Source organism: Sabethes cyaneus, chromosome 1 (genome assembly GCF_943734655.1).
Source record: "Sabethes cyaneus chromosome 1, idSabCyanKW18_F2, whole genome shotgun sequence".
In the NCBI taxonomy this organism is placed as follows: domain Eukaryota; kingdom Metazoa; phylum Arthropoda; class Insecta; order Diptera; family Culicidae; genus Sabethes; species Sabethes cyaneus.
Window position 1 is genome coordinate 173,212,755 of NC_071353.1, and position 26,210 is coordinate 173,238,964.

At 41.6% G+C, this 26,210-nt stretch overlaps 2 protein-coding genes across 2 annotated transcripts; one reads left to right on the forward strand and one right to left on the reverse strand.

The window, feature by feature from the left end:
* The first annotated feature begins 5,034 nt into the window (after positions 1-5,034).
* On the forward strand, positions 5,035-17,695 carry LOC128744627 (tetratricopeptide repeat protein 21B-like). Its single transcript, XM_053841780.1, has 4 exons — positions 5,035-7,508; positions 7,568-7,762; positions 7,830-8,070; positions 16,606-17,695. The coding sequence occupies exons 1-4, from the start codon at positions 5,035-5,037 to the stop codon at positions 17,662-17,664; spliced, it is 3,969 nt and encodes a 1,322-aa protein (XP_053697755.1). The 3' UTR covers positions 17,665-17,695.
* Positions 17,696-17,817: 122 nt separating this feature from the next.
* LOC128732565 (proton-associated sugar transporter A) lies at positions 17,818-23,905 on the reverse strand. Its single transcript, XM_053825839.1, has 4 exons — positions 23,691-23,905; positions 18,478-19,669; positions 18,112-18,417; positions 17,818-18,048 (listed from the first exon to the last, which is right to left on the reverse strand). Exons 1-4 carry the CDS (start codon positions 23,903-23,905, stop codon positions 17,818-17,820), a joined length of 1,944 nt encoding a protein of 647 aa, XP_053681814.1.
* Positions 23,906-26,210: the final 2,305 nt, after the last annotated feature.

Genomic DNA, 26,210 nt, shown 5'->3' on the forward strand with positions numbered 1-26,210 from the left:
ATTTTCAAGCAGTAGCACAAGCATCTATTCGAATAAAACTATTTTTTAAAAGAAGACATCAAAGGCAGATATTCAAGAGCATCATGCAAGCAAAATGTTGGATGGAACGTGTTTTAATTTAAGCAACCGTATACCGTATTGATCGTGAAGTATTAGAAACATTAATTCATTTTTCAATTGCACATCGAAATAGTTAGTCACTATTGTAAATGGACGTTTCAGGAATAAAACAGGAGAACTAATGAAACTAGTCTGTATTGAACGAGAGCAAATGTGTAACTAACTGTTATGAAAAATTAACAAGCTTATGTTGCTATAACTGCGTAACCAAGCATACGATTGCCTACTTGATTACAGCCACCCATGTTCTCAAATTTTTTACGCATAATAAAGAAGGCTACAAGTGCAAATGACTTTAAAATATAATCCTTACATTTCATTGTAAATGTTCAAATATTTCTCTGGAATAATATAGCTGCATTCATTAATTACAATTAATTTTCATGCAAGTTCCACCATATTTCAGAACTATTTCTTCTTCTTTCTACACACACTAATGCAACCCTCGATGGTCACATACCTGGTATATATCAATTTACTTTGCTAGCACAGAACAGAAGTGGAAGTCCGAAGGATTCGGCGATCAAAATTGGTAACAGAGTCTTTTTTGCTTTTATTGTTCTTTTGGGAAGGTTTTTGCACAGAAAACTATCGCATATCAGCTCTCATATGCTTTCGTGTGCATTCGTAAGCGTTCGGGTGTTTTCGTGGAAAAAAGTGACTCGCCACCGCCAGGTTTGCTAGTATCTGCAGAAAGTAGCATGTACGTGTTTGGATTTTAACTTCCACTTCTGTTCTGTCTTCTGTGACACTGCGCACCCACCGGATTCGGGGCGAACACCTTGTTTGCGGGGTTGTTGTTCGGCATTCTCGCAACATATCCCGGCCATTGTACCCTGCCAGCTTTAACGACTTTCTGGATACGTTCCAGAACACTGTTCTCGCATACACCACCAAAGATGGTACTAAGCGATCGACGTTTGAAAACAGCCAATGCTTTCAAGTCCCGGTCGAGCATTGTCCACGTTTTGTCCCCGTAGAGAACTACTGGTCTTATAAGCTTACCAGGCATTAAGGTCTCATGGTATCCGTAGTAAGCACGACTTCCGGAAAGAATACATCTGCGTTAGTGTTCGACAACGGAACGAAAATTGAAGTCCGGGTTCCGGTCCGGTTAAAAATCGGAACGAACTTTTTTAGTCCGACTTTATTCCAGTCCGATTTGGCTTTGTTACGGCCCCGGAACCAGAACAGAGCAAAATCGGACCGGAATAAAGTCGAAATAAAAAAGTTCGTTCCGATTTTTGACTGGACCGGACCAGACCAGAACCCGGACTTCAATTTTTGTTCTGATGTCGAACACTAGTCTGCGTATTTCTCTGCTGCAGTTGTTATCCGACGTCTTATACGAGTCGTGGTATATAAAATCGTCCACTACCTCGAACTCGTCTCCATCGATTACCATTTGGTATGCTGCTCAGCAACCACCTGAAACGGCGTTCCGACAACGTCCACGTCCTCAGCGAAACGGATAAATTGGCTGAATTTATTGAAGACGTTCCCCGCATGTTGAAACCCGCACGTTTCTAGCGCGATGTTGAGCAATAGACAGGAAATACCATCGCCTTGTCGAAGTTCCCTACGTGTTTTAAACGGGCTTGCTAACGCGTCCGATAATATCCTCACACAGCACTTGTCCATCGTGGCCTAAAACAGTCTTGTCAATTTCCCGGGTAAGCTGTTTTCGTCCATTATTTTTCAAGGCTTTTCCATAAATGCTATGAATAGGTGGTGCGTAAGGACTAGGTATTCACTACACTCGGTAGTCTCAGCATTCTTTGCCAGCGCCTTGTTGTCTCAGCGCCTTTGCCAGCTACCATGTTGTTTTTGAGCTCCATGATGGCTTCGATTACTTCAACTTTTGTGGAAGTCGGCACATCACCAGCGTTTTGATATAGTCATTACGTCTCCCCGCCGTTCAGGTACTCATTATAGTGCTACTTCCATCCTTTGATCACCTCTCGTTCATCCGACAAGACCCCTGCGACTTTACCCCGACATGTTTCAGGTCGCGGCATACCCAAGTAACCAGTAAGCACTAAACACTAAGTAGTCCTTTGACAACATTGTATAAACATACAGAACTATGATTAAAAGCTTATTTTTCTTTATATACTTCTGTAGAACTCACATAATGCTAAAAAGGCGAAATAGCGGGTTATTATAATGCTACGCCACAAGCATTCAATAAACATTATTAGTGTTTGTATGAGGCTTAATCAAAACGTCACTTTGTCTACATTATCGACGTATCGAAAAGGTATCGACGGCATATCGTTTGCTTGTTATGGTAAATAAAAATAGATTCTAAAAAAGCAGCAAGAAAACTAAAAAAGTGACTTTTGCAGCATCTCAAGGGAAGCAGGATAAACAGAACCATTTTTTGAAATGCTGAATAATGTTACCACCTAAACAAGGGGCTCGAAAGTATAATCAATATATATAGAATGCCAGTATCGCTGGTGTTTCATGGATATTTTGGTGGCAAACATGTTGCTGGTTCGTGTCTTGGATACGGGAACTACATTGTCAAATTGCCCAATAGAAAATTTTCCTGCCACGAAATACCCCAAAACGACCAAATCGGGTGATTTATCCTATGTGATTTACGGAAAAGCAGAAGGATTTTTTATTGGGTTGCCTTTTTAGTTTGACAATCAGATTCCCGTTTCGAATCGATCACTCACACATATGCGCATACAGTGTAAATACGTAATTTTCAAATGTGTGATGTTTACCACGAGCACTGCAGCGACACTGGCATTCTATATATATTGATTCTACTGGCTCGAACCGGGAGTTAGTCATGCAACCTGATTCATTTCCTTGCAGCTTTACTACCTAAACCATAGCGGACGTGATTGAGTGAGTTGAAATAAGTCGTATTTAAATCTTGGTGATATTCCCTCTCATATCATAGCTACTTGTCCTGCATTACCAATAGGGAAGAAAAAGACAGTAACCGTCAGATGGAAGAGGGCATGAATAGTGGCCGCAGAATAGCAAAATAAGAAGTCAAGTACAAGCCGTTTTTCAACACTTACGGCTCGTTTTAATGCAATTGACTAAATGCATTATATTGTAACGTTATATGCGCATGTATTGCTTTCTTTAATGCTGATTTACGTTAATGCTTTTATGCATCAACAAATATACGTTTTATAAGCATTTAGATTGCTAATATACAAAAGTTTGGCACTAGGGATGCAGAATTATTTCCAATATACGGTTTTGGATTAATGCTTATGGTTACTTGGGTAAACCCTTTGCGAGATACATTCAGTTTCTACTTAGTTGAATTTTCCCGTTTCCTAAGAACGATGCAGCTGGTCCATGACCTCGCACTCATATTCCTTCAGGCGGTGCTTCTTATCCCGGAAACACTGGTTTGTCGTTTTCGTTTCTGTCTTTATCGTCCCACACTTTGACCAGCCACCCGCTGCAGCACCGTTATCTGCGCAGCATTCTTCTAGTCTAACACCGTCTGGCGTTCCTTGTCGAAACAGTCGTTATGTCGAAAGATATCTTCCGCTGCATGGTTGATGCCTACTTTAACGTTATCCCAGCATTCCTCGAGGGAGGCTTCGTTTAGCTCACCCTCACCGGTAAAGCTGCCTCAAGGCTTTGCGCCTACTCAATGTGTATTTTATATGCACACGTGCTTATGATACTGGGTAAAAAAGCCAGCCGTCGCATCCCAACAAACATTTTTGTTGAATAACAGCTTATCGAGCGCTTGTTTACTGGATATTAGCAGTATAATGGTTGAATAGTTGAATAAACTGCTCTTCAAAAAAAATGTTTGTAGGGATGTTCGAATTTTGACTGGGAGAAGCAGTAAGAGCCAATTGGGTTAAGCCTAGGTGTTACATTCCGTTTTCGAAACTTGACCTTCTGTTTTTATACGACAGACTACGCAGCCAGCTGTAAGAGTACAGGACAATTGCAGGGCCAGTTGCTACGCTACTATCGTCTCTAACAGCCTTTCCCAACCGAGATTCGAACATACGATGACTGGCTTATTAGGCCAGCATCATACCCCGACGCCAACTGGGAAGCATTGTTGGATACTCACACTTTGAAAAAACTCATGCCGAAGTGTCAACTCACTCAAAACCCTAAGCGCCCTAAACAATATTAGCAACGCCAATAGGATCGAAGCACTAGCCCCGTAATTGTTCAACTCTAACAGCTGGCTGCAGAGTCTATGTAAAAACAGCAGGTCCATTTTTGAAATTGGAATGTAGAACCTAGGCTTTGCTCTGCTTTGATGCGTAATTTGCTCTATAGAGCAAATATTTATGTCAAATTTTTCATTCTAATATTAAAACTCAAGCTCAAGCAGGTTGAGAATAATATGCTGGCATTTAATCCAGCGTAAGAAAGAAGCTGTTTCGTACATTTGGTACAAAAGACTCTAATGACGTTGTTTAATGGTCTATTTACCTTATTTTGAGCCGTTCGAAAGCACCAACGCAAATAACGTTGAACTGCGCTACAATGAAAATGTTTTTTTTTTCGAGTTATGAAGGTGTTTTCGGTGTTCGAGCAGTTCTGTACATATCTGGCATCGCTGAATTACTTTGACAGCAGTTTGTTTTGCAGTTTCCAGCATTTCGAGCATTTCCAACGGGATTTTGTGTACTGCTCGCAGGAAAGAAAAAGAACGGTGACAAAATGACAAAAGCATAAAGTTTAAAGTATATCTGTCCCTCTTTATCTTACAGGAAACCGGTGCATCAATGGGAATGCACGGAATGCACAGTTACCTAGCAACGCAAACGTAAACAAACACTTTTGAGTCAAAAGTTTAGACTGATTAATTCAACCTCTAGCAAATAAAATCACTTTCCGGTTAGTAAGGTTTATATTCCGATTATATCACCATTAGCAGAAAAGGAGAAGCATCGACCAATGGACGAACGGGATTTTAAAAGTATAATTATCTATTATGGACGGGAAAAGTTATATCGAACGATGCACCGTACCGTGCTGGAAGCGATGGCCAAATACACGGTGGATACAAGTTTTAGATACTTCAATGGTGTTGCCTTGATTCTGGAAGGCGTGAAACTGCAGGAAGGCATCCGTGAACTGAACCACCTGCAGGGTGATAAAGATTTTGGTCTGGCCGTGGTTTTGAGCCTTATGCATGCCCACAAACGGTGTAGTGTTATCGATAAGGACGAACTACTAAGGCTGGAAAGTATTCTGAAGGAAGAGAAAAAGAGTTTAACATTGTTATCCGCTTATTATGCAGCGCTGTTCCTGTTTCTGACCGGTAAGGTTGAGAAAGCTCGTGAATATGCCGATAAAGCCTTACGGTATAGTTCAAACAATCAAGATGCACTAACGTTAAGAGGATGGTGCGAAATATTTATGAACAAAAATAGACCAGTTATTTTGGAGTTTTTCAATAAGGCATTAGAGCATGGAAAGCAAATGGATGCATGCATCGGTCAGATAAGATATCATCAGCTTAACAATGATTGCGAGGCAGCTATGTCGATTTTAAACCGTTTATCGGTACGTTATCCTGATCTTACTATTATTCTGGCTGAAAAATCTCGTTGCTTTTTATCAAGCTGGAACTATGACAGTGCTGCAGAAACTTCTATGAGAATTCTAAACGTTGAACCCACTAACATAGAAGCATTGAAGGTGAAAATCATGATACTCATCGTGAAGGAAGGAAATTATGCTGCCAGCACAAGTATATTTCAGTATTTATTCAAAACAATGGAAAAAACCGAGCCTGCAAATGGTGAAATCTTCATGCAGACGGGAAAATTGTTCTCACGTGTCTGCGGAAGGAACAAGTCTATTTTATCGGAAACTTATCAGTTTGTAGAAAAAGCTCATAAAATAGACCCTAACAATGCGGAGTTTATTACAGAGCTAGGCTTTCAGTGCATTATGAGAAAAAAATTCAAGGACGCCAGTAAGTGGTTCAAAACGGCCTCTAAAATAGACGACACATCTCTGAACGCGTTGTGTGGCCTAACGTTGTGTCAAATAACGGAATCGGGCATTTCGGAGCAAGTGTTTCAGCAAATAGAATTCCTAACCGAAATTCAAGGAAAGGAAAAGAATCCAATATTGCTCTTGATGTCGGCGAAAACCCAACGGAATGATCACGAAAAAGCACAGGAATTCCTGTTTGCTGCCAGTGAAATACAGTTTAGAAATTTGAAAACCATTGCATATGGTTTGGAATACCTGCTTGCGTTTGATCCTGACTTTCTGCTTGAAGTTGTTAAGGAACTACTATATCACTCTCCCACGGAACAGGACATACAGAACGAGTTTGTGGATTCATTACATCCATCGCTAAGGCATTGTTCCAATATCCTAGATGCGGTAGTGAAGGCTTGTCCGGGACTTGCCGAGGCTCTCTATCTACTGGCAAAGGTTCAGTTTCTCAGCGGAGAGTTTTCGTTGGCGGCTAGAACACTAGAAACGGTTCTTCATGATTTCGATGCCACATATTCAGATGCACATCTGCTAATGGCTCGAGTACACATTCAACAGAAATTTTACGCAAAAGCCGCACAGAGTTTGGAAATGTGTCTTAGTAAAGATTTTCAAGTGCGTGATAATCCGATGTATCATCTGCTGCATGGGATGGTGCTAAAGAACCAACAACTTTATGAAGATGCCTTGAAGAGCTTCGTCACCGCAATGAATATGTGCGGTGGAACTCAAAGTAACAACGATACCATGTCGTCATCCTATAAAATCGAACCTGATAGTACTCTTACAACAGCTGATCTTTTATCCCTTCATCTGGAAATTATCAACACGCACGTTCTGATGAATCAACATGCGGAGGCACTGAAACTGATGCATTCAGTTTCGTCTAAATTTTCCTCTACCACGGAGGAAGGCCGACTAACGATCGCAATAGCAGATTTCTACAGTCAGCAAGGAAATTTCACCAAAGCTATTGAACTGCTGAAAACCATTTCTTCGAGCGAACCATACTACGTTCAGGCAAAGACTAAAATGGCTCATCTCTATCTGGTGCACCGAAAGGATCGGCTAGCCTATGCTCAGTGTTTCAACGAGCTGGTGGCTCATAATCCCGGCCCGGCAAGCTATTTGATGCTCGGTGATGCCTACATGTCGATACAGGAACCGGACGATGCCATTGAAGCGTACAAGCAAGCCCACAAGCAAAACCTGAAGGATCCTTCGTTGGCCAGCAAGCTGGGCCGAGCGTACGTTAAGACGCATCAGTACAAGAAAGCCATTTCCTACTATCAGGAAGCCATTCGGACTCCGGAAAATTTTCTCCTCAAGCTTGATTTGGCCGAACTGTTTCTGAAGTTGAAGCAATATTCCAACGCCGAACAGACTTTGGTTGATGAAATGGAACTTTCTAAAAGGTAAGAACCCTGTACTTTTTGTGATTGTGATCAACTTTAGGGTACCTTTGCCGTTGCAGTGAAAATGAGGATATTATGAGGTTGCAGTTGAAAACCAAGCAGCTCTTACTGTTGGCAAAAATTCGAGAAAAAGCTGGTTATTTGTCATCCTCTTTGAATACCCTGAAAGAAGCCAGAGATAACCAATATAAAATACTGAAGCGGTTGTTTGTGGATCAAAATATTCAACAGGAACAGAATAAGATTTTAGCAAAGTTTGTAGAAATGATTTTTTTGGTTTGAATTCAGTGATTTTCATATGGGGTTTTTCTTCCTCTGCAGAACTTGTATTCTAATGGCAGAGCAATCAATTGCACTACGAGACAATGAACAAGCGATTCATCACTACAACGAAGCGTTGAAAATTATTCCTGGAGATGTGAACGTTTTGGTTGCCCTGGCACGGGCTTACATGCAGCTGAATAATATGGACCAGTGTCAGCTGATATGTGCCGAAATTCTGCAGAAAGAACTGAACAATGAAGCTGCTTCGGTTATGATGGCAGATTTATGTTTCCGAAGGGTAAGTAAGAATTGCTACTGCTGTCCCAATGAATACTTTTATTGTATAATAGCTTATCAAGCGTTTGTTCCAGTAATATTAGCTATACAATAGTTGAGTAAGCTTTTCTGAAACAAATAAGCTATCGTTCGTCCGTTGCACGTACATAGATTCGATTTTGTCGGCTGGAGTTCCATGGCTTTGAAAACGAAATCCACTTTCCCGTTCCATATGCGCGCTGATTGCCACAGGTCGTACAGACTCCTCAAACGGATCAGTTCACTGTTGATTTTCAGGCATGGAAAGCCAGCCTTGTCAAAAATAGACTCAGTTGATTCCTCCGGTCTTACTTCCGGCACGTCATCCGACGCGATAATCTAGACTCACAAAAGTCCGAATTTGACGCTGCTGACTCGTGCTACAGGCATACGGCGAATCTTTCCGGTTACCGCATGTAAACGGTTTATTGTGGAATTCCGTTCAAGTGCGCTATTTGACAACGAAGTGCTTGACTATGGATCCCCTGCGGCTGACAATGTACAGCAGACCTCAAAAAGTCTGTTTTAACACCGATGTTAAGACCTCATCGTAGTCGATGCTTGTATCTATTTGCGGAAACAAAATTCGACGACTCTTGTCATCGGTTAACTCGGTTGGTTCCTCTAGTCTTGCTTCCGGAACAGGAACGCCGTCGAGGGAATCCAGACTCACGAAAGTGGATGGTAAATGGTTGAATAATGCACTCCAGAACCTCGCGGTTCATTTTATGCATGCAGCTATAAAATAGATACCACGGAGGTCCACAGCCTCTTATTCAGCAACTTCTCTTCCTACCTCCTCGTGGTACCATCCGGAATACGTTCCTCAGTGAAAATCGGACAACCGGTCGAAACTAGGTTCGTATGCGGACAGGGAATGAGGCACTCATGCGAATGCTGAGCGTAAATTCTCCGCCGGCAAATGTAAAACATGAATGAATAAAACCCCCAATCCAAGGTGTCGTGCGACCCGTGCCGAGGGATGAATGGCGGGGTGGGGTTGGGTTTTTTTTAAATACTCAGCCGGAAACGGAGCTTGTGGAGTACCAGGGCGCCCACCACAGTAATCCGCCCTTACAGCATCATGAAGGGCTCTAATGTGACGGACTTTTCTTTCCCCTCAACTCGTGGGATTCTTATGGAAAACAAAATCAAAAATACAACAAGTGCAGATACGGTGGAAAGCCCGTTCGCAAGAGGAGGCATCCAGCGTTCTCCACCAAGGATGGAAAAGGATGTAACTAGGAGCGTTAGTGTGGGTGACAAGGATAGCGGTACGGCTACCACGCCGGACACAGCGATGAACAGCCCAGCGCTAATCAGGGCGATGGAGAAGAATAGAGACGCAGTACCTAAAAAGGTAGCAGCGTCACAGCTTCGGAGAACTTTTAATGCAACGACTAAAACGCACAACGACCTCGTGACGCGTGCAGGAGAGGCGAAGAAGGTAACCGTGAAAGCGTCGAAGGCAATACAGACGGACGCCTGCCCGTTGACGGAGTGTCGCAACGCGCCCCAGGTGGCCACGGAAAGCTCTACCAGCAGCGGTAAGGCGTCCGCCAAGCGTCTGAGACAGTCCCCCGGGGATAGCACCCCTGATGGACCGAAAAAACGCCTGATTGGTAAAAGCCCTCAGGCTGGCGGGTTGGTAGTGCTAACCGATGAACCAGCGGGAAGCTCCAAGACGGGTGGCCCGTGGACCGAGGTTAAGGCCAAGAGGAAAGGCAGAGGAGGCTCCACTAAAAAAACAGCTCCACCTAAACCGGCAAGGAAGCGAGCGAAGAAGTGCTGACCATAAAGCGAGGGACTACGCGGAGCCTCCCAAGTGCCTGATCTGTACCGGTAAACCGGACGCAAAGCATGTAACGGGAGATCCAAGGTGCCCGGCTGGTGTGCCGGCGACTAAGCCACGCACGGCGCAGCAGCTGTTACACCAAGCAGTTTCTGAGTCAGCAATGGGCATTGCCATAATCTCGGACCCATATCCCATCCTTGCCGGAAACGGCAACTGGGTCTCGGATAGGTCCGGGACGGTGGTTATATGGACGACAAGCAGGTTCCCGATTCAGGAGGTTGTGTCAACTGCAGACGAGGGATTTGCGGTTGCCAAAGTGGCTGGAGTGTTCTACTGCAGCTATTATGCTCTGCCGAGTAGGTTTATCGAGCAGTTTACGCGGGTGGTAGACCGAGTATCAGTTGTGCTGACTGGTTTAAGGCCAGTGCTTGTGGCGGGCGACTTTAACGCTTGGGCGGTAGAGTGGGGAAGCCATCGCACGAACCATAGGGGTCGGATTTTGCTTGAGGCTCTGGCAAAGCTTAACGTAGATGTGGCCAACGTCGGCACCACAAGTACTTTCAGTAGGAACGGTGGGAAGTCTATCATCGAGGTGGCTTTCGGCAGTCTTGGGCTGATAGGAGACTGGAGGGTAGACAATGGCTACACTCACAGTGACCATCAGGCGGTCCGCTATGGTGTCGGTCGGATAACGAGGTGGCAGGCGTCGAGTAAAGCCGGCACTTCAACCACCCGTGGATGGAAGACATCACACTACGATCCTGAAGAATTTTTGGAAGCGATTCGAAGAGAGTGCGGTGATGGCGGTATGCCCCTGGATCGGTTTCGATGTGTAACCATCGGTTACAATGCGTGAATTAGTTTCACCAATTTAATTTGCCTCTTCGTTCTGTTTGAAATTCCCAACCCAAATTCCCTAAGTTCGCCCCTGAGTCAGCTGTCTATTGAGTGTGTACGCTCTGCGTTTGGGACGGAGGGTCCCCCAAGCGGGAAAGCTTTCTCTATCATATCCACTCTGACCTGAGCCACCATTTTACTGATTGTGTGATATCCCTCCAAGTCTGTTGCATTGCGTCTAGGGCGGAGGGATCACTCACGTGAGAAAGCTTGCTGGAGAATCTGTAAGTAAAAGGGTTGAACTATCAACTAGGTGAGTGGCATCTCTCCACGTCTGACACAGCACCTGAGACGAAGGGGTCGCGTGGGAAGGCTTTCTCTAACATAAACACGGTCAATCTCAGATGCATCGGTGGTATTACATCTCGTCTGACGCTTAGCGCCTGCGACGGAGGAGTCACAGATACATGATAGCTCACAGATAGCCTGAAACATGTGATCAAGGGATTCACGCAGGGTGTTGACCAGGATAATTGTTGCCAGGACAAAAGTGTCCAAAGTCCGGAATGCGCTGCAGTGTAACCACCAACTACCCACGGCCGCCTGGCCAGACTCGCTATCCCGGCTCCATCCTTGCCGAGTGCGGTGAACCTACATACGATATTGGTTCGACCGTGGTATTTTGAAAAATTAACACCAGTGGCCTAGAAACACACCAGCAAGTAAAAATCGCAAGTTAGTAGTTGGGATAGGGGAAATAAAAGATTGTATTTTACGTAACGAGTTTTTATCCAAACCGACATTTCCGCTAATTTTGCATCCTTCGTACAAGTCGAATTGTTATCCTTCGCCGTTGGTTTTCTCTAGAGTGTTGTTTCAAGTATCTGCTCGCCGAGCCTATAGAAACCCGTGGTAGCCGTTTCCAATTTGGTATTTATTCCGACTATTGATCCGCGGTTCCTGTCTCCAATTGAGATACGGATTGAATATAGACAGAGCCGTGACGCATACCCGATTCACAGTATCCAACAAACGCTGTTTCGTTGTTAGTAAATCAGACTTCCTAAAGTGGCTTCGCCTTGACGCTGTCGCCGGTGATCGGAGTGCCGGAATTGCTAAGTGTCATTATCAGTAGGAAACCAGCCCACCGACAATAACACGAGTAAAGAGATTCAACGACGCGATCAAGCTGGAAGTCGAGTCTACTGTTCCCTCCGCAAGACGCTTCGATTATCGAGCGTACACCATCACACAATGCTGACGATGTACAAAACGCTAATCAGACCGGTAGTCCTCTGCGGACTTTGCGAATTTTGCTAACGGAAGACAAACAATAGCGGAGAGTGGCGTAGACGTAAGAACCACGAGCTGCAGGCACTACTTGAAGAGATTCCCATTGTACACCTGGCGAAAATTGGGAGACTACGGTGAGCCGACCACGTCGCAAGGATGCTGCACGACTATGCAGTTAAATCTGTTCTCTTCAAGAACCCTACCGCCTCCGGAAATAGAGGGGCCCAACGTGCATGATGGCTCGACTTGCTTGAAGCCGACTTGCATGTGTCGAAACGCTCAATGAATTGGCGACAATTCTCCACCTGGCTCCAAGGATGGAAAAAGTCATTCACTCAAGTGAGCATCGCTGATTTACGATCATAAGTTGTCGAAGGCAAAAAGATTACTACCGCTAACGCTCAGCAGTGATCCAGAACTGTACTGATTCGCTCTCGCTGTTAGCTGTGCACGAACCAGTCTCGAAAAAGAGAAATGATTCAAAAGGGATATGAAAAAATAGTGATTGGATCAGAACCGACACAATAACAAGACGAACGTAAGCGATGGGAATCGGTTTGAACTTGGTTCACTGGTCGTTCAGTTTTAACTCAATGGTATTCACACTTCTGCTATTAGAATATATTGTAATTATTTTCCATATATTTCAAATATTCAAACACTTTGTAACTTATCCAGAAGATACATAATTTATTGGAGCAAAATTAAAGCTGATTCTAATGATGATTGCAATCGTTTTCGGTTCATGAACGATTGAGGAGATGGAATGCGAAATAAAATCCGATCGGTTTGGTTCGCTTCGTTATGGTCAGAGAGTGAAATAAACAGAGTAGGCATGATCGCAATCATTTTAGCTCATATTCAATTTGGTTCGTTAGCAACAAATGATGCAAACTGCCATGAAAGTACGCTTGGTCTCTCTGAGTTAGCATATAAAAGGTGATGGTTGTGTGAGTTGAATCGGTGATTGAGTATCGATGACAACATTTTTATACGATTTTTGACCATGCCTGAATTGGACTCTAAATTAAAGTTATAATTGAACTTGAAGCAGAATCTATTTCAACGCAATTAATTTTCTTTCCGGGCTATTGAATTAACAACTCTGGTCTTCCCTGTTGCGTATTGAGGAATTATTTTATTATACATCAAATTTCTTATAGAAGGTGAGACACGTGCCGCAGTGTGGCCTAGTATGAGCACGCCTGTGTTTCTTAAACGATTGCCACTGCGAAAGCTTTTCTGCTTAAACCCGGTCTATTTCCTAGCTAGGGCTCGAAACTGGTCAAATGCATGGAGGACCTCAGCTTCGGATTTCGTTTCCAGGAAGCAGTTGAAAATCCACGAAAAGTTGCAAAATTTTGTTCTGTCACATCTCACATGGAAGTTTTTTTAAATATTTTTTTTCTTGTTTGTCAATTGCTAATCTTTCAATGATAAAATTAGCATGATAACACTTTTTGTTGTCTGAAAATGTCGGTCGTTCTGGAAAACTCGGTTTTCTTGAATACCTAATGCAAAAGGTCAAATGAATCAAACAACGTACACAAACGCACAGTTTTTTTCTTTTTAGCATATTTTCAGTGATGCTCTCCAGAAAAGAGGCAAAATGAGACGGAAGAAGAAAAAGGAAAACATGACAAAAATCAGACAAACTGAATAGACGAGAAAAAAGCGATAGTGAAAATGAATAACAACAGGCATGAAAAAAAAAGAAAACCAAAATAAGGGGGGTCAGTCCCGGCGTAGTGGTTGGCATTCACGCCTCTCACGCCGAGGAACCAGGTTCAAATCCCAACCCCGCAGAAGTCACAAATGACTCAAAGCTGGTTAAAGTGACTGTAATCTAAAAAAAAACAAAAGAAAAAACGAAACAGAATAGAATGCAAGCGAAACCGGGACATGAAAAAAGGAAAAATGTAGAAAACGGAAGCAAAAAGAGCGAAAACGAATATGCAAAACACAAGAAAACTGGACAAAAAAATAAAAGAACGGAAAAAAAGAAAAAAACTGCGAGGAAAGAAGGAAAACCATAAATAAAACAAAGAAAGCGAGAAAAAATACGGAACATAAACAGAAAAAACGGAACAAACGAGAAAAAACGGGATTTAAAAAGGAGGAACCAAAATGGAGTTACGAGTGCAGTAAAATAAGAGAAACGGAACGAAAAAAGCAAAAAATGACAATGGAAGACAGAAAGAATAAAATGGAAACAAAAAACAGAACATAACAGAAAGCATGGAAAAGCAAGTATTATGTCCTGGAAAGAACGAAAGAGATGAAAACGAAAAACATGATAGAAAAGCGAAAAAAAAGACTGAAAGAACCTAAAAACGAATAAAGTCGAAACGGGACAGAAAATGACAAAAGACGAAACAGGTAAAAAGGAAGAACGAGCCTTAAACAGAGGAAAAACGGTGAAAAAGACGGAAAAGTAAAATCAGGACAACGACTAAAAACGGAACAGAAGAAGGAACAGAGAAAATTTCTCTGCTAAATACAGAAAAGAAAACAAGAGAAATTAAAAGGAAAAAGAGAGATAAAAGAAAACCGATAGACAAAACATGGAAAACGGGAAAAAGAGAGGAAGCGGAATATAAAAGGAGAAAGATGGTACAAAAAACGGGAAAGTAAAAGATGAAAAGAAAAACGGGAAAAAGAAAAATACGTAAAACGGGAGATTAAGAAGAGAAAAACCGGAAAGGAAAAGGAAAAAATGGAGCCAAAAACCGAATAAATCGAAAAGATGAAAAATAAAAAAGTGGAACAGACGAAGATGGAAAACGAGAAGGAAAGAAGATAAATAATTAACAAAAAACAAAAACTTAAAGCGAAAAAGGGAGAAAGAGAAGAGAAGACAGAAAACGGGATAGAAAATTACTAAAAGCGAGATTAAAACTTGAGAAAAAAACAGAGCTTTTCATAACTTAGCATAGGTAGACTGCCCGTAGTTGCACTCCGTGATTAGCCGAACCAGTAAGATTGCACAAAGAACCAATTGAATGGTGCTTGCTGCTTGGGATTCAGAGTAGTATGATATTCTCATTGTGCAACTTCCACTGATTCAATACTTTGAAAATTGATCAGCAACGACGCCGGCTACGACCAAAAGGCTGTATTACATGGGAGAGAAAAAACAGAACTGAAAATATGAAACAATGGGACAGGAAATAAAGAAAAACAATACAATGAACCAAGATACACGGAACAGGAGAAAAAATAGTGAAAAAAAAGAAAAACGGAACAAAGCAAGCCACGAAGGAGAAGGAAGAATACAGGATAAGGATACACCGAAGTCTGATATGTGTAGGGACCAAGAAGAAAACCTAGACGTGCCTGCGCACGATCTCGAAGGGACCCGGCGATCGGTTGAAGAATATTAGAGCCGCCGTAAAGGTCTGACTCCAGAAATAACTCTACAAAATAGGCAAAGAACCGCTGGCAAAGTTACTTTACTGGTTAATTTCAAGGATTAGGGAGGAGTAGTTGATGAAAGGTGTTATTTGTTCCATCTATAAAAAGTACGATGGACTCCATTGCTGTAATTATCGCGGCATTACGCTGATCAACACCGCCTACAAGGTACTCTCCCGGGTTACATCGTCTATCCCCAGTAGTTAGAGAGTTTGTGGGGCAGTATTTGGCTAGCTCTTTGGGGTCCCGTGGTACTAGTATTTACTCTCCGACAAATCTCCCAGAAATGCCTGGAGTACAACGTGCCCACGCATCATATTTTCGTGGATTTCAAGGCAGCATACGATACGGTCGAGCACGAACAGCTATGGCAGATAATGCACGAGAACGGGTCTCCGGACAAACTGGCGCAGCTGAACAAAGCTACCCTGGAACGAATGATGTGCTACGTGCGTGTTTTGGTGGCATTCTCGAGTCTCTTCGAATCGCGCAGTGGGTTGCAGCAAGGGGATTAACTTTCCTGTATTGTATCCAACATCGCTCTTGATGGTGTGATCCGGCGAGCGGGCATCGAAACGAGAAGAACGATCTTCAGCCAAAAGTAACTAACTCCTAGGTTTCGCGGACGACCTTGACATCATTACTAGAAAACTTGCGGCAGCGGAGACAATCTACGCCAAACCAAAAACGGATTCTTGATTCAGCAAGAGCCTACCGTCTTAGAACGGATAGTCACATCAGTAGCAACCAATCGAGATTTTTTCCTCTCGATCTGCTGGAAATCCGGCATTACGTGGTGGAAGGTACGCACGACACGTCTCGCCGTGAAAGCCGGCACATCTTCTGGCCGCTCATCTGTCGTGTGGTACCTGGTACGCTGTGATAGCGGCAAACCTAAATAAAGAAGAAAGCTGCAAAGTTTTATCTGGGTGATAGAGTCATTTATCGCCTAGTTTTGGCAATCGTAATCAGCCCTTTTCAGGGTCGTCATAATTTTTGAAGAGTTGAATAATTTTTCTCAACGTGCGAACAATTCATATCACAATTGGGAGCAGTATATAGTATCAAAGACAATTTTGTATAGTTTTCCGCCAGTACTAAGTAGTCTTTTGTCAACCAAACGCCCCTGTCTCGTCATAACTCCTCTAACTTTTGTTTTCAAATTCTATTTTTCGACAGATGGACTTCGAGAATGCTGCCTATCATTTTTCGCAACTTCTGGTATCGCAACCAACCTACTGGACCGCACTGACCCGGCTGATAGAGGTAATGCGCCGCTCGGGAACTCTGAACGATGTCGAACCGTTCTTTCGCCGAGCGGAAGACTTGTGCAACCGGCCGGACACGGAAGCGGGTCTGAACTACGCGAAAGGTCTCAACGATTGGTACAACGGTAATCCGAACAGTGCGCTAAGGTTTTTCAACAACTGCCGCCGGGATGCGGAATGGGGCCAACAGGCCATATACAATATGATCGAAATTTGCCTAAATCCGGATGGGGATTTGCCGAACGAAGGAGTTGTTGATATTGGGGCAGATGACTTGGAGATTAAAGATTCGCGGGCTATGGCTTTGAAAACTGCCGAACGATTGCTGAAGGAATTGAAACCACGCCCGGGTGTTATTGACAATGCGGCGCTCAACCATCGTTTGCTGCAAAACTTTCACCTGCTTGCTTCGAAGCAGAAACATAACATTGATCGAGCTTTGCAGGATTTTACGGCGATTCTTGCTCAAGAGGAATATAAGGAACAAATTGGGGCTGTCTACGGTATTGCTTCTGCTTATGTCATATTGAAACAGTCTCAGCGAGCAAAAAATCAACTGAAAAGGATTGCTAAAAATACGTGGACTTTCGAAGAGGCCGATTATCTGGAGAGGTCTTGGTTGCTGCTGGCAGATTTGTACTTGCAAGCCGGAAAATATGAAATGGCAACGGATCTACTCTCCCGAGTTTTGGATCACAATAAGTCGTGTGCCAAGGCATACGAACTGTTGGGATTGATTTCCGAAAAGGAACAAAATTATCGAATGGCAACGGTCCACTACGAATCGGCATGGAAATTTTGCGCTAAATCCAAACCGAACATTGCCTACAAGTTAGCGTTTAACTATATGAAAACTAAACGCTACGCGGATGCTGTCGACATTTGTCAGCAGGTTTTGAAGATCCATCCCGACTATCCGTCAATAAAAAAGGATATACTTGATAAGTGTAGAAATAATTTGAAAAACTGAACTAACGACTCGTACCACAAACAATGGTTATTCCGTCCAACTATACGATATATATTTATTCGATTAAATTGTTCAACATCTCATAATATTATAATATACACATAAAATATCTCTATTACAGTTATTTTGCGTAAGTTACTGTCCGAATTTCTATTATAAATCTAGGTACATTACTTGAGTAGCTGAAATGGCACCACAGAAGCTTAGAAATGCTGCTACACCAACCACGGCGGTCGTTGTTCCGCTCCACGATACAATGGTTCCCATGCAGATGGATAAAACAAATTGAGCTAGGAATACCATACTGCTAACAATGGCAACGTCGGTGCCCAGTCCTCTAACACATGCAGGTTGTTGCGTATCCTCTGCAGAATTTTGCTCAAACTTAGAAAGAGAAATTAATTAGTTTCTAACGCTTCTTTTCTCATCATCGTTATGACCACTTACAATTCCTTCCGAGTGATAGTGTGCAATCAGCAGGTAAGGCATGGTGAATAGGGTAGAATACATCACACCAGCCGTCCAGCTGAACAATATGACTCCCACTCGATGCTTGGTCAGTGCCATCAGCGTCATTCCCGAGCAGTAGAACAGTAAACCTCCAACGTAAACTTTACGAGCTTTGAACCGTTGGATTAGCTTTTCGATAACCAGCGAATAACAAGCGCACGACAGCGAGTACATGGCCATACCCCAGCATCCGAATCGAACACCTGCCTCATAGCGTAGATACTCATCCGTTCCATCACGAGCCTGGAAAACCACAAAAATGTAAGTTCTTAATTACCGTTCTCAAACAACCTCACCCATTACCTTCGGATTACCATCGAATACAGCTTCTCCAACAAAATCGGTAAAATAAAGCGAATAACATACGTGTGCCATCCAGCAGAACAAATTGGTCAAACAAACCATCCGCAGCGAGTGGGGCATAAAAATAATTGATCGCAAATAGGTTTCCAGCGAAATCGTTTCACTATTAATTTCCTTCCCAACCGACTCAACCGCCGTTCCGGCTTCCAGGCCGGAGCCGGTGTCGGTGAATGTCGTTTCGGCACAGTTTTCCCCCGGTAACAGTCCATAATCGTGCTTGGTCAGCGTTGACGTTGCTATCGTATTCCTGCGAGGATTAATATTCCTATGATGCTGAACTTCCTCCTCGTCAACCGCCCCGTACGATGCAGTTTCAGTCCTCTCCAGAGGATCTTCCTCGCGCCCAGGTTTGCTGGGACCGAGCAAATCTTGTTTGTCGATTTTTTCCTCTAAAACCACCAGCGGAATCTCTCTGAAACTTGTGATCGTACAAACTACACAAACAATAAATATTATAGTGATTAACGAAAAGACCGCACGCACGTGTCCACCAAACGCCCTTCCGATGGCTGTCGCATCCCAGTTGATGCCTCCCAACGAATAACCCATAAATCCGCCCAAACCTGCCATAATGGTGAAAGTTGAGAGGCCACGTGCGTGATCTTCCGGTAGTGTTACATCTAGCAAATAGGCTCTGGAAGGACTTTGACATGCATCGGCATCAAAGTCCAGTAATACTGTGCCTAGAATCGTAAAAAATATGCCCCACGGATGGCTGGGTCTCGCACCATCATCATCAGCCTCAATTTGATCCTCCGACTGCTGTGAAGACACACGATGGGGAAGCAAATTTGCGGTTGCATTCCAAACTGGTTCCACATCCCCAAAAGCGTATCCCAGATCCTCACCATTCGGTACCAGCAGCAATCCGAGCAGCACCCCAATCGATAGGCAAAATATGAAAGGCCTCCGTCGTCCGTAGAAGCTTCGGCAACGATCGCTGAGCGAACCGAGAACCGGTGTGAGGAAAAAGCCCACCAGCGGCGATAGGCACCACACCAGGGTCATGTGCCGATGCTGGACTCCTATCTTCAGCAGCGTCGGTGATACGAAAGCCGTTTCGGCAGCGTAGGAAAATTCTATTCCCATCACGGCCGCCGAAACGCGAATCAGCTCCCGGCGGGTTTTCTTTCTGAAAGGAGAGATTTTGAAAAAGAAAGAGTTTTAATGTTCATAACCGGAAATCGGATTAATCGGAAACTTTGAATCTTTTTTGAAGATGAATATTCAACTATTCAAAGACGTTCGGATAAATGATAATCTATGCTCTTTCATTTCTTATCATCAATAGCTTGGATATAGAGCGCTCGAAAATTTGTCTCAGTAACTATGCGTTCATGGAGTAAAATTTCAGAATCTTTTCCATGATCACTAATTTCTATTATACTGGACATGGCATGACTTGGTCGATTGGTCATGCCTGTTGAAAGTTGAAAGTATGGATTGTTTTAAAATGGGGTGGCAGTTCCCGTCATAACAAAATCATAGTAGGCCTCATCATATGTTCCAAACTTGTCGCAAATGTCGACTAACATTTGAAAGGGGCGGATAAGCCAACTGTCAAACAGAACGAGTGAGAGTTCATTTTCCTATGCTGCTCCAGCAAAAAATAACTCTCACTCGTTCTGTTTGACAGTTGGCTTATCCGCCCCTTTCAAATGTTGGTCGACAAATAGTAGCGCTGCACAGTGGTCCGAAAATCAAAAAAGTTGGCAGAAACCCCATTTTGCAAGTATTTTTAATTGATCAAATAACTCAAAAGTGTTCTTCTACATACCCATATGAGCCTAAATCCTCGTTTTACGATTTTCTCCGCAATCGCAATGAAAAATTTTGCTACCGTTATAATTTTGAAACAGTTTTATTACAATCAATCAAGCAGTTCAAAGTTATGCTCAAAAATGTGCTTTTCCAAGGTGTCATTAGGTCGAACATTTCTCAGAGATGGCCAAACCGATTTATGTGCCATTAGTCTCGTTTGAAAGGTGATGTAGCCTAATATGAATTAGACCTGCCTCGTTGGTTTTGTCTTGAACTTGAAATGAGGTTAGGCATACAATTAAGTTTTAATAACGGTAGTTTTTACCATTTACGGAGGGAAGGATAAAAGAAAGCAATGAAACAAAGAGTCGACAGGATCTAACAGATTGAAATCAGGCTTGAAGGGGAAAGAGCGGAAGATGAGAGGTAAGGGAGGGTCATTTGAAGCAACGCTTAAGAAGTTGTGTACCGTAATCTTTTATTCAGGCTGAATCGAACTAAATTGTAATCGGAGTATTACATCCGGATTCGAACCCATTCCTCCTTCCAGGTCATGTGACTCGCCGGTAGTAATGATCTTTTGAATCACAGAGGGAGGGAGTTTTTATGCCCTGGAATGGTCTTTTTAGAAAATGCTACACTCATGTTTTTTGTTTCGGTGGTTAGGACGCCCCTTTTTGAGTAAGATGGTCTCAAATATCAGCATCCAACCTTTTTTTCAATTAAAAACTACAAGGTATACAGCCCTAAGAGTTGTACGAAAGGGTGACGTAGGACTATATCAGATCATCAGATCAAAGACTAATGTGAACTGCATTTCTGGCATATGTATGTGTTTATAAGAATCTGTGAGTGGCATTGTTTCAGTGAATGTTTAAAAGAGAAAAGCGAAATATTCAGATTCAATTCTTCATTTACTGCAATGGTGACTTTGAAAATACGTGGACGGGGATTCATAAGTACAACGCCTGCAACCTTTGAGACATAGAAATTTCTTTTAAAAATCACTTGTGTGCATCATAAAGGTTGAAATGGTCATGAATAACTAATTTTTGTATGAGTAGTCCTTATCCTCCTACCACAGGGCTGAGGGGTCTCAAACCATCATAAAATAAGTAAATTCAAAAAAAAATTCATGCCTCCAAAAATTCCCACATGCCAAATTGGGAGCCATTTGCTTGATTAGTTCTCGACTTATGAAGAAATTTGTATTTCATTTGTATAGGATCTGCCCTTCTTAAAGAAAGCAAAGGTTCTAATCCACCATAGAAAACATTCCCCTATTAAAAGACGGATGGGTCTCATACCATAGAAAAAACTCCTGCCTTCTAAAACCCCCACATGCTAAATTTAGTTCCATTTGCTTGATTAGTTCTAGAGTTATGAGGTAATTTGTATTTCATTTGTATGGGAGCCCCCTTCTTAGAAGAAGAAGGGGTCTCAGTACACCATAAAAAATCATCTTACCTCCAAAAACCCCCACTTGCCAATTTAGATTCCTTTTGCTTGATTAGTTCTCGAGTTATGAGGAAATATGTATATTATTTGTATGGGAGCCCCCCAACTCTCCTAAAGAAGGGAGGGGTCTCAATTAACCATAAAAAAATTCTTGCCTGCTGAACCCCCTACATTCTAAATTTGGTTCCATTTGCTTGACTAGTTCCAGCCTGACAGTACACCGTAGAAAAAAAATCCTACCTTCTGAAACCCCCACATGCCAAATTTGGTTCCATTTGCTTGAATAGTTTTCCAGTATTGAGGAAATTTGGGTTTCAATTTTATAGGAGCCCCCCCTCTTACGCCCCCTTAAAACGGCTCTCTCACCCCCTATAAAATTGCTGGTCATTTTATCTATCCAACGACATATAAATTGTTCAGTTTCGTTCAGTAGTTTAGTAGTTATTAGCATTTAAAATCTTTCATTCAAACGTTACACTTCTATTTTCGTTTTCACAAAGTGCTACCCAGTACCAGTATAGTAAACAAAGACGTAGTCCTACGTCAAAAATCATAACTTTTGAACCATTAAACTTCACTTCAATAATTTTGAAACCAAATAACAGCTATTTTAACAAATGTTTCAGAAAAATATGGGGCGTTTGCCCAAAATTTTGAATTAGCCGAAAAACATAAAAAAATGACTGCTGTTTTTAGAGCGTCTAATGGAGTACCAAGAATAAAATTAAAGAAAACTTTTTCACAAATGAATTTCACTAAAAGACACTGATAAAGCTTGCAGGTACGTAAAATTTGAAATTCAATTATTAATCCCTTTTTATGTCTAATTTTGAGTAAAATTTCGTGTCTAACTTCAAGTATAATTTAAGTCAAATCTAATTTCATGTCCCATTTCAAGTCTTATTAAATAACTGATTTCAATTGGAATTTTAAATCATAATTTTGAGCTCAATTCAAAGTCCAATTTCCAGTTAAATTTGAGGCAAGGCCTCAAGTCTAACTTAGCCCAAGATGAACTATGAAGTTTAACTCCAATTCATACCTATTTCAAGTTAAATCCAAATTTTAATCTAATGGCAACTCTAATTTAAAGTCCACTGTGGTGCCCAGGCCGAGGCATGTTTCCAGTTTTCTCTATAGAATTTAATATAGAAAAATCGTCATGATGTAATCCGAAAATCCGTAGATTTTAGTCTGATCGGCCGATATTTTTGCAATAACTAAATTAATTGCGTAAAAATAAATCTGCAGGCCAAAACATGCTTCACCTTCTGTTCATGACTGTGATGTAATTTGCCAGTATGATTTAAAATAAAATTTTCTCAACAATTTATTCAATTAACTGATAAATTATCAAATATATGTCCGAAGAAGTGATACGCAACTACTAACACAGCGAATTTTCTAAATTATTTATCTGTGTTAATATAACAAAGGTTTCTTGCATCATTAGGCGGAAAAAATTGGGGTTTTCCATGTCTCAGGAAGCGTCCTAGTAAAACCCACAAAAATAATGTTTATCGGAATTGAGTCATGTTTGATGAACTTAGTATCTTGAATATGAGTAACAAATGAAGCGTTGAATTTAATTTAAATACGGAAAACATATTGCGTATTGGTTAGTAATAGCAATAGAATACTTTATATTTAACTAATTCATGTATCCGTTCAATGCTTTAAATAGATGCGCTGTTCCAAGCGAATTCCTTATTCTATAAGAAATGAAAAGAAGATTTTTCTTAAACTGATAAATAGTAGAAACAATTTGGTTCCCATTCCGGAACAGCCATACGATAGATTGAAACCCGTTTCCTCAATAGATTTCGAATAAATTTCCTTCAATTTAGGTTCAATAAACGGGGATAGAGCTTGATCTTCTAAACACGAATTGATGTGATTTCTTACCAATAAAACCGTGTTGGAATCTTACGTACCGATATATATGGGAAAAGTCTGCATCTCTCTCGTCCCATGGAATCCCGCCTGCATCGTGCTCCTGCTGATTCGGTGCTCTGAGGCGGTCCTTTATGTACTGTAGTAATCCAACGTTGTTGTGCTCCTCTCGCCAAGCATCACGTTTCGCGCGTACCGTTTCCTTGAAACCATGAAACCGTCCCGTCCAGCCTTGATATTCGTGTAACTTTTCCATAGTTCTTACCGAATAAGGAAGAGTTTTTTATTTTCGGTTTAAACTTAACTATTCCAACAGCTAGCCCAGGCGACGTGCAGATTCGCTTATCACCGAAGCTTTATACGATAAGTTTGTAAATAAGTTACGGCTTTCTCCTGGCTCGGTAACTATCTCTGACAGGGAGAGCATTTTTGTCACGGTAATATGGCTTCTGAACAATTTACTATTAAAAGCATTCCAAATTTGTTTGCCTACTTCACGGTAGCTTGCACTTTACAATGAAAACTATTATTCTCGATGGTTGAAAATTTGTGCACTTGATCACTAATTAGATTAACGATGCTATAACTCTGCTCGAAAACTCAATCAATTGGAAAGGCTTGAATTTTTCTTTTTTATTATCGCTTAAAACCAAATAATAATTGAATAGAATCACGGGACACTATGAAGTTAATCACTTTTCGTGCCGATACTGTGTGAAATTATTGACTCCCTAAATATAGACTAAAAGTACGATACGTGTGCACAAGGCGCGAGCTTGAATTTGAATGTGATTCCAAAGCAAAACCATCAGAAGGTACTTTCTCGCGTAATGATTCCCGGCTGTAGTTGCGTACACACGCTCTTGTTCACGATGAACCTTTCTCCTATCTCTTTCTGCTGTCAGTGTTTCGTTTTTTGAACGACGAAATGTTCGTTGCTACCATTATTTGCCTATCATACAGCATATTGTCACTTTGCAGTTGGTAGTAGGCTTTGGAAATAATGTTTTCCGGAAAAATACATGTAATTTTGTATTATTATTCTTATTCCATTCTTTATTCTTTCTTGTTTGCCATTTAATATGTCCCGCTTTCATATGGTTATAATTTGGTCACTAAATTCCAACCCGAAAATTCATATGAGAAACTTTCAAATTCAGTAAGGTTTTCAATTACCTATAAAAGTTTTGGAAAATTAATTAATTATCAAGTAGGGTACGGGAGGGTATTTCCAGCACGCTGCTAAATTCGACATACGTTATCTTTTTTTGCTGCGCTTTCCCAAATAAAAACTTTGCCGCTATATAACAATACTGCAACGAATGTAGCACCCATAAGCTTTAATGTGTTATAACAATTTTCATAAAAATGTAAGTAATTTGCTAAATTTTATTCAATAAACATCAAAACCACTGTTTTTCCACTGGCACGTTATCTGGCTGAAAAAAACAGCAGCGCGTATCCGCTCTTGATGATGGTTTGGAAAACACACAATTATGATCACGTTTACTTATTCTAGCAACTAAACAGCTGTGAATATGATGTCACAGAACAATTCTACTTCTTTTCATCACGGAAGAACACAAAAATTCCCCTCTGATATGAAGCATTTTGCTTTTAATTTCAGCATATGGGGCTTTATTTACCAAGATGTGACGCAGTTACGCCTGAAACTCTTCTATCGTGTTGACATAGCTAGTACATTGAGTGACAACCACTTGCTTCTGGTGCTAATGTATATGTACGATTCAATGATACACTAGCGCCAGCAGCAAGCTGTTGTCACTGCAAAACTAGTTATCTTCAATGAGCCGGTATCTAGGCAATACCGACACGTTATCCATTGGTCTCTCTTTTGATCTGTTTTTGAAAAGCATCTAAACCCTGTGCAGGCTATTTCGGCCAGTCGGATTTAAAAAACACAGACACCGCTATAGAAAATGGGCCCAATTTAGCCGCAGCGACTTCATCATTTCTCGCGACTATAACTCAAATTCAGTAGCGTTACATTAAGACCAAAATACACGCCGATATTCAGTAAATATTATTTTATCAACTGGTATAAAAATCTTGTCTCGAATGAATATAGTTTCAACGTAATTCCTGAATATTGTTTAGGCTACCGCTTAATGTGCTGAAAATACCCTCCCGCACCCTAGATGACTCAAGAACGGCTGTCAGTATTGTTCAAAACAAAAGAACCAGACAGATGTGTGAATCGGTAAAATTTATACAATTTCTGCTGGAATCATTTTAACATCCGGACAATAACTTCATGTTAAAATGGTTTGATGTTTTTAATTGTCCTTTTTGTTTTTCTTGCGTATCTTTAAATACAAATTTAACCATTTATTAATCTTTTTATCTATTTTTTTACTGGGGCTTTCAACACCAAGGTTGGTTCGCCTCAACTAATTTAATAAGGCCATTGCAAATCATCTTCAAAGTTTTTGTCAGAACACCCCCCCCCCCCCGCACCCCCTGGGAAATTGGCATGAAAAATCGGGGGCAAAACAATAATTTGTAGGATATAAGTTAATTTTTTTTATAAAATCAATTGT